The sequence below is a fragment of the Macrobrachium nipponense genome, chromosome 35 (assembly GCF_015104395.2).
Source record: "Macrobrachium nipponense isolate FS-2020 chromosome 35, ASM1510439v2, whole genome shotgun sequence".
NCBI lineage: Eukaryota > Metazoa > Arthropoda > Malacostraca > Decapoda > Palaemonidae > Macrobrachium > Macrobrachium nipponense.
Window position 1 is genome coordinate 43,328,064 of NC_061096.1, and position 10,000 is coordinate 43,338,063.

Below are 10,000 nucleotides of genomic sequence, written 5' to 3' on the forward strand. Positions count from 1 at the left end.
ACCACTTTTTAAAAGTAACTATTACGAGAAGTGGCGGATAATACCAGTGGAAAGGGTCGTGTTATGGTTTTTAGGACTTGGGCTAGATCTACAATGGGAACTGTAATCCTGTAATCAGAATATCCACAAGATTTGATAAGAACTCATTAGAAGTCGAACCCAAATTCATCATGATTAACCTTTTTGCGATGCAAAAAGGTTAATCATGATGAATTTGTGTATTAATGCACGCAAAGACAAATTACTGAACAATAAGAAAGACTACATGGTAATTACTATCCAGGAACATAATTCGATCGAGGTAAGTCTGTTCGAGCTGAGGGAGCTACAAAATATAAAAAATAATGAGAAAAATGAAATGATAATCCCACAATTACATCTAGGGAAAATGACTGGGCCTTTTACTAAAAGGGAGGAACTTATGGCCTGTAAATCCAATAAATAAAGGATACAATGGCTGTAGAATATTTAGTTCTTTGTTTCGTTTCTCATCTGCAGTGATATAAGGTGAAGAACAAAATCAAAATTCCCAAGGCCTAAGACAGAAATAACACCTACTTTTATTTCCTCATTTTGATGGAGATGCCTCACCATCAATAGCCCAATCATCTTAATTCAAATTCATAATGTATCTTGAGGCTAAAATACTAACGATAAACACTTGGTTTGAAAAATCTCATTCTTTCATGAATTAATAGAAGAGAGGACCCTTGAGAGTGCTATTTAATTAACAGAATATGGGCCCCTTCAGGGTACTATTAATTCACAGAATATGGGACCCTTCAGAGTACTTATTAATTCACAGAATATGGAACCTCTTAGAGTACTAATTAATTCACAGAATATGGAACCCTTCAGAGTACTCATTAATTCACAGAATAAGGAACCCTTCAGAGAACTCATTAAATCTGTTTCCAGATCGTGGTGCACCTTTCTACCTACTTGTTCTAACCTTCAGATTCCGAGGACTCCTCGTTGTGCTGTGGCTGCTGGAAGTCCAAGAAGTACACACTGTCGTCCTCTTCCATTTTCTTCTGGGTTCCTCTCGTCACCCCTTCATCCTCCTCCTCCTCCTCAACGACGGGCTTCTGACCCTTCAGGTGGATCTTGGAAGGGATGTACAGGAGATTCTGTAGAGGGTCGTTGTGTACCACCTGCTCGTAGTAGCCCGTGCTGAAGTCGTAGACGAGTTCGTCTGACACGGAGACGAACTTCGTGCAGAGGGATATTAGGATCTCCGGCTCGTTTTCTTCTGGTTCCTCCTGAAGGTCACAAGGTAGCATTGAAATAGACCCATGGGGAAGAAGGGTCCCGTATTGGGCGTCCAGATACACATTGCCTAGGACTCAGAAAGCTCGTGAAAATTAATCAGGTATGCTGCAGTGAATGTGAATTGCTGACTGAAAGTGAATTGCAATAGTCCATTTAAAAAATCAGAAAGTAGTCAAAATATTTCAAATTACCTTGTAATAATAAAGTGAACTGCAAAAAGTCTCTCTCTCTCTCTCTTCGTCTCTCTCCTCTCTCTCTACCTCTCCTCTCTCCCCTACACACACACACACGACACACACACACACACACATATATATATATATATATATATATATATATATATATATATTATATTATATATTATATATATATATAGAGAGAGAGAGAGAGAGAGAGAGAGAGAGAGAGAGAGAACTTTTCAAAATTACCCATACAACCTAGCTGAAAAAGACCACCTTACGACTAGGCTAATGTTTAAACTTCCATAAACAAAAAGGAAAAACTTCAAGGGCTGCAGCCTGACCAACCCACCTCTTCATCCTGCAGAAGGTTGAAGCAGACCATCTGCATGGGCTTCTTCTCTGCGAACTTCTTCCAGTACTTGGATTCCTTCAGTTTGTTGTTCTTAGGCTTCTTCGGTTTGCTCTTTTTCCCCAAGGCCGTCCGCATTCTACACAATAAGGCACTTGAAGATAAATGCGATTAAAGAAAGGGGTGATTTGGAAGAGAAGATTTTTGAATTGCCCCCAAATCCAGGTTAGGTGTGGATGTCAGTAAGTGTGGAATTGTTATTGTACGTGAAGGACCGTGCCAGTAAGTACTATGGTTAATAATCATTAACTTGCTAAATATTTTAGTTAGTCCAGTACAACTTGTTAAATATTCTAGTAACTCCAGTAGGTACAGTAGGTAATATACACAAAGTTGCTAAATATTATAGTGAAACCACTTGATACTGTAGTTATTATACATAAACTCGTTAAATATTTTAGCAACTCCAGTAACATACTTAAAATGGCTAAATATTCTAGTTACTCCAGTGAAAACTGTAGCTAATGTTCATAAACTCGCTTAATATACTAGCAGCTCCAGGACATAATGTAGCAAATATTCATAAATTATCTAAATATTCTTGTAACTCGAGCATTCACAAATACATCAGATATTGAGGTTGAAGAGGTCCGGAAAAAGTGAGTTTCTCTGCATCAGAATAATTGTCTGGAACACAAAACTGGAGATGACTTCGAAAATGCTCTATCCTGTTCTTGTTTTTACGATGAACCAATTCTGCTTGTATCCATGTGTATCCACTTCACGGTATCAGTGATACTGATGGTGTCTGGGAGGTGCTTTGAAATGATGTATCTATAGGTGTAAACACACAAACTTCTTGTTCTGTGAGTAGCTCTGTTGTCATTTCCCAGAATCTTTCAGTAAATTCAATATTCACAGTTCTTCACCTAAAATTCATACTCTTTTTCTACAACAAACAACGCATAAGTAATAACATTTCCAGCGTTAATGGACACAGTTGTTGCAAAGCCAGTTTTGCATATCAAAGAATCAATACTCCTCTTTATATATGCTCAGCATTTGTACACCATTACATTAGACTTGATAACAATTGCAATAATTAGATTTCAATTATTATTCTACATTAGAGGCTAATGAACTTGAGAGAGAGAGAGAGAGAGAGAGAGAGAGAGAGAGAGAGAATCTTACTTTTTCAGGAGTTTCAGCTTCCTGTTCTGCATGGCAGGCCTGGCTCTAGTATCCACAAGCCTGGGCCTTCCCTTAGTGCTGGCTACGTCCTTCCCAAGGATTCTGGACAACTTCGCGATCATCCTCAGACGCTGCAACATCGGGGATGAGGAATTGCTGAAAGGAGAGAAAACAATATATGGAGAGATTCCACAAATGGCCAAAGTATTGTGTGAGCAAATGGCAGACTTGATTCAGGTCTCCATTAAAAAAAGTACTGCCCTGGTTTTATTAGCTAAAACTAGAAGCTTTTGACAAATGCACCATGGTAAGGTGAATCAAAATCAAGAATTCACTATGTCCTCGTTCTCTCTCTCTCTCTCTCTCTCTCTCTCTCTCTCTCTCTCTCTCTCTCTCTCTCTATTACACACACACGAGCGTACAGACACACACATACAAATTATTTATTAAAAAAGTTACAAGCTTTCAAGGACAACCAGTCCTCATTATCAAGCATCCATTTCACGGATACTTGATAATGAGGACTGGTTGTCCTTGAAAGCTTGTTAACTCTTTTATATAAATAACTCCGCTAGTTACCATCCAGTTTTAATGAGGTTCTTCTAGTAATTGTACCATAGCATTACACAGAACAATTGTATGTATGTATATGTTATATATATTTATATATATATATAATATATATATATATATATATATATATATGGTTGTGTGTGTGTGTGTGTGTGTGTATATAATATATATATATATATAGTATATAGTATTCACAACAAACCGTCTACACTACCCATTCTTTGTTTGCTATATGTACGTTGAAGTTACTCTGCGTTTCCTTCTTGCACTTGTCTTACTTTTTCAATCAACTTCTTAGCATGTATCTTCCTTGGCATACTAAATAATGTTTCGCCGTGCAATTTTTACCTTTATGCAAAGGAGGGGTCATTACTCCTGTTAATATCACTTACCTTAAAAAATCCTGGTCAGCCACTCAATCAATCACCACAATACAAAAGCATCTTACTTGTAATGGTTTCAAGCAATGGGGTCATCCCATTTTTAAACTCTTATTTAATTATCCTCTACAAGTCCTCAAAAGTCAATTTCACAACCCATTCCACTCTTGCATCAGTCAACTCTGCCAGTCTTCTATCTTCCACATCCACAAATGAATAAATATATAAATAAACTTCAAAATGCTAAATTGTGTCTTCGATTATTCTTACCGCTGACGCGTCAGATTACACGTCAAATATTACGAGGAAGAAATGTAATCTGTCAGAAAATGAATTAGAATTAAAAGAAATCCAGTATTCCATGATCCAAATGACCTCAAAACAGCCTGACTATGTCCCTCCATCTAAACACGATTTCAAAGAGGATTGATTTCACCGCGGATGTGGTTTAAAATAACGGAGGGTCAATATTAAACGACCGATCAAGGGTCAGTGATGTCATTTCGAAGGGAATTGATATCTGGGGAAATTATCTGCCGTTTTTGGTTACGTGCCAAATGACATGGATATCCTTGATTTGGGAAACTTGGGCCCCCCCCCTCTCTCTCTCTCTCTCTCTCTCTCATCTATACCCTACGACATGCAAAGATAATAGACCAAACACGAACACTGGATTGACTGAAATCTTTATTTTGAAAACCATAAATACTCTCGTTTGACAGATGGTGCTCCGATAATGGGGTTAACCTCTCTCTCTCTCTCTCTCTCTCTCTCTCTCTCTCTCTCTCTCTCTCTCTCTCTCGTGCTGAAGTCGGCCATCAAAGGAGATTTATATCAAAGGATACAGAAAGGGAGAATGAAGGTTTTCTCGATATCATTTCACTGACTTACCTCAGATGTTGCCTAAACACTGCAGTTATGGATGTCTCTCTATGTCTCCTAGTACCCTTGGATGGTAGTTAACAATGACACACACACACACACACCTATCCATATTTGTGTACAAACGCACACATACACACACACATTTATATATATATATATATATATATATATATATATATACATACTATATATACATATATATATATATATGTACAATGTATACAATACTATACATACACATATATATATAATATACAATATATATATATATATATATATATATATATATATATATATACTATATATAACATATATATATAATTGCACGTCTCACAGCTAAAAAAAACAACGTTCTTTCCCATTAATTTGAACTAATCGAATACACGTTAAAATACTTTTTCAAATTTGGAATGAAACTGCATTAAACTCTAAATGTGATTGGTTGTATTGTATAATCTTTTTTTCCATCAAAATTCGCCTCGACTGTTCCAAGAATACCTGAAATGAAATTGCAGTTTATTGAAGATTAAAGGCTAATTTTACGTCTGAATAATACCTTAACTTTATAGGATTATGCCTGTTTAGTTCTGACGTGTGATGACAAACTGCCCAAGAAATAGAAACGATAATACAGGTAAGATTCTTATTTGCTTCTTGCGTATAACATTCTCGCAAAAGCCTTCTGTAAAGTATAAGTACAAATTTAATTTGACATTTAACTTCTTATTGCATTACAGACACATACATGAAGAGTCATGCAGTCATGCACATATGTGTGTGTGAGTTATGTGTGCGTAGGGCTGCGTGTTTGGCTGAATAAATATAAGTATAAAACATGAAAAACATCAAACAGTCTAGTAATCTATCTTTCGGATAAGTGACAAAACTGAGAAAAATATGAATTCGTATTCCTCCAACAAGTTTCACTGAAAAATATACTTCAGCATAATAAGAATATTAAAAGGAGAAAGATCGTAAAAGGTTATAAATACCGATGCAGGAAGAGACTTTCGGAGCCGAGTAACAGATGGGAAGTAACAGCCACTTTCCTTCAGTCTTTACATATTCGTATACACTTCCATTCATTCATTTAAATGGGCCCCACTTTCTTCATTTCAACTTTAATATTATCTATCATTATTTTCCAGTCGTTTGTCATCAAGTCTTTGTTCACTTACACTTTTATTAACTCATTTCAAAATATAACTATTTTCTTTATATAACCTTTAATATGCTCTTTCATTATTTTCTGTCCTACTCCATAAAAAACATCCATTCCGTATATAACCTTTATCTTTATATTTCGATATTTTCTGTCCTGAACCTCCGACTGAAACATCTGAAGGGAAAATAAAACAATCTTTTAACAACCTTAACAACAATTGAAACGAAAGAAACTGAATCGAAATAGGGAAGGTCACACGAGGTCAGACGATGTGTTCGTGATCCAGTAATCATTTTTATTGGCTTCCCCGGGGCAAATGGTTTTAACCATCATGTGATAGATTCTGCCTCTTCCAGGGAAAAGATTTATCTTGTGGCAAGTTCCCCGAATATGAATATAAAAAAGTTATGAAATACACCGAAGTATTTTTATGTTGCTATATACATATATTAATAATATCAATACATACATGCTTACATATAATACAATACATACATACACACACACACACACACACACATATATATATATATATATATATATATATATATAATATATATATATATATATATATAGATAAATGCCACGAAGGAAAAATAAACGAAGGTGTCTGCTAGATATTTCGACTTAAAAGTCCTTTACTGAGCAGAATACTGCTCAGTAAAGGATTTTTAAGTCGAAAGTTCTGCAGACTCCTTCGTTTATTTTTCCTTCGTGGCATTTATCTTTATTTATGGATTTATCACGTTCCTAACTTTCGTGATTCAGTTTATACATACACACACACCACACACACATATATATATATATATATATATATATATATATATATATATATATATATATATATATATGCGCATGTGTGTGTTTGTACAGAGAGAGAGAGAGAGAGAGAGAGAGAGAGAGAGAGAGAGAGAAAATCGTCAAATAAACCTATCGGCTGAACGTCAAGTGACGTCTGCGATAACAAAAAATATTTTTCATCAAGAACAATTAACACCTATAAACATGGCGGAAACATAATTACTAATTTCCTTCCTTCGGATACACTGCAACTAAATTCTGGTAGAGAGAGAGAGAGAGAGAGAGAGAGAGAGAGAGAGAGAGAGATAGAGAAGAGAGAGAGAGAGCACATAAAAACATGAACATTATGCAACATTCACCCGCAAAAGCCTCCAGTCTTTCGTTCTGCAGCGTATAATCAGAGCATCAGGAATAAAGGTAAACTTACAACTTTACGAGATTTAATTAAAGGAAAAGAACGATTATAAGAGTAGGATCCGAAGGGTCCTGCATTGATAAAGCCCCAATTAGGGAAGAAGAGGAATGAACAAGATAGCACTCGATCGAGGGTTTTATGAACCCAATGGATAATTAAGCTTTGAACGTCCAGGAAAAATAGGTTTCTTGTACATCTTAATCAAACCGATATATATATATATATATATATATATATATATATATATAATATATATATATATATATATATAATATAAGTCATATCACATTACCGTGATTCATATACATATATCGAGCTACAAAATGTCCTTTAATATCTAATTCGCTCTACCTCGGAATTAACCGAAGGGGAATTCTTAGGCGACAATAGAATTGCCGGCCGACGGGCACGAACAATCGACATCTTCAATAAAAGGAGTAGCAGTGGAGCCTTAGCCCACCCCGCCACCGCAAAAATTCCCCTTCGGTTAAGCATATATGAAAATATATTAATTCCAAGGTAGAGCGAATTCGATATTAAAAGACATTTGAAGCTCGATATATATATATATATATATATATATATATATATATATATTATATAATATATATATATATATATATATATATATATATATAAAGGTAAATGCCACGAGGGAAAATAAACAACGGAGTATCCGCGAGATCTTTCGACGTTCAAACATCCTTTACTTAGCAGATGAACTGACTTACATGAGGAAATGACAATACACGAAAGGTCGTATAACTGACAGACAGGGATTATAAAGAGATTAGTACCTAGACTCCGACACACCTGGAAGATGAGTAACCTTCCCAAACAAGCAAAAACATGGGTACAATTAAAAGTTTAAGACAATCTCCTCAGACACAAGGCCAAGACAATTAAAGGATTATTATAGGTGACAGCTATTCAGAACTTTGGTAAACAAAAACATATTCACAATACATATTAAACACACATATACAACGAAGATATCTCTAAGGCAACTAATTTTTATTTAAGTCTGTAATTATATCTTTGAGGTAATTCTTAAACATGTTACAAATACAAGGGTCTAAATGAAACAGGCCACGACTAATATTGAAACTACAATGAGAAGTAAGTTGTATTAAAGCAGACTCTAAAAGATTTCGTGATAAGACATCTTTTGACCTTGCAATTACTGAACTACCAATCCAATTTATTCGGTGGTTTTTTTCACTTACATGAATGAATATTGCATTAGATGTTTGCCCAGTTTTGACAGAATATTTACGCTTGCTTAACCTTACTTCTAAGCCCTTGCTCGACTGTCAGAGATAAAATGAGGGACAATCCATACATGGAATTTTATACATTTATGATGTTGTTGCTTTTTCTGGGGCCATTTTTTATTAACATTCTTTTTAGTGTGTTATTATAGGAAGAAACAAGGTTGACCTTAAAGGCTTTTAGCAACGATTTAATGGTTTCAAATCCGTTTCTTTCTCCGTGTTACTTACACTATAAAACTTTTTGTGGGCTTTATTATAACAAATATCTAATATATGTGAAGGATAACATAAATCTTTCCCTATTTTTTCTTGTGTATTCAATTTCTTGATCCAAACATTGGGGACTGACAATGCTCATAAAAACATAGAAGAAAAAAATTGATATTTTTATGTTAAGATGGTGGCCTGAATAGAAATGAACATAAGTTAAGTTGTTGGTTGGTTTCCTATAAATACTAAATTTACATTGAAATGGTTCTCTATGTATCAAAACATCTAAGAAACGGAGGCAATTGTCTTTTTCTAATTCTAGAGTAAACTTAATCGATGGTACCTGGTTATTTAATTTAGAGAGTAAATCATATACATCAATACCAACAGGCTGAACAGCTAAAATATCATCAACATATCTATACCACTTTACAGGAATATAAATGATATTAGGTAAGTAGCGTTTTTCAAAGAATTCCATGTACAAGTTTGAGAAGAGAGGCAAGAAAGGGTTGCCTATTGCCATGCCAAATATTTGTTGATAAAATTCACCATTGCATATAAACTTACAATCACAAATGTACAACCTAGTGAGTGAAATAATGTGACTTATAAGTAAAGGTAATTCATGCTGAGTTAGTTCATTACTAATATATTCTAAAATAGAGTCTATAGGGACTTTAGTAAAAAGGGAACATACATCAAAACTAACGAATCTATCAGTGGGGCAAAGAGTAATTTTGTTTAATTTATCAACTAAATCTAGAGAATTATATATATGAGAATCGGAGATGGCTCCAGTAACGGGGACAAGATCTTAGTGATATATTTCGAAAGTTTATATGAAATTGAATCAACAGTACTGACAAAAGGCCGCATAAGGTTATTTTCTTCGTGCGTTTTGACTAATCCTTAAAGGTAAGGTAGCGAAGGAGATTTGACTGACAATTTGCCTAGAAGTTCTGTTTTATCTTTAAGGATATTTTTCACTGTGCTATTGAAGTTTTTTATGACTTGATCAAGGGGATTTTTTGTTAGTTTTTTATAAGTCACATCATCATCCAGTAGGGCTTGCATAGGTGATATGTAGTCAGCTTTATCTAAAATTACTATACTATTTGACTTATCAGCTTTTGTAATGTGGATAGTTTTGTCCTTTTTAAGATCGGTCAAACTTTTCTTACAGCGAACAGGGAAGTTGCTTTCATGCTTAAAGTTGGCAGCTCTGTAAACAATACCTTTAATCGTGTCAACATGATTTTGAGGAAGATCACAATATTTTTCAAATTTACTTAGGGAT

At 34.7% G+C, this 10,000-nt stretch overlaps 1 protein-coding gene across 1 annotated transcript in view; it reads right to left on the reverse strand.

Annotated features, from left to right (window-relative positions):
- The window catches only part of LOC135208707 (dynein intermediate chain 2, ciliary-like), a 203,211-nt gene that overhangs the window by 10,905 nt on the left and 182,306 nt on the right, over window positions 1-10,000 (reverse strand). Inside the window, 3 exon segments of the mRNA XM_064241184.1 lie at window positions 953-1,262; window positions 1,804-1,942; window positions 2,995-3,150. Of these exon segments, the coding sequence (XP_064097254.1) occupies window positions 953-1,262; window positions 1,804-1,942; window positions 2,995-3,150 (605 nt within the window).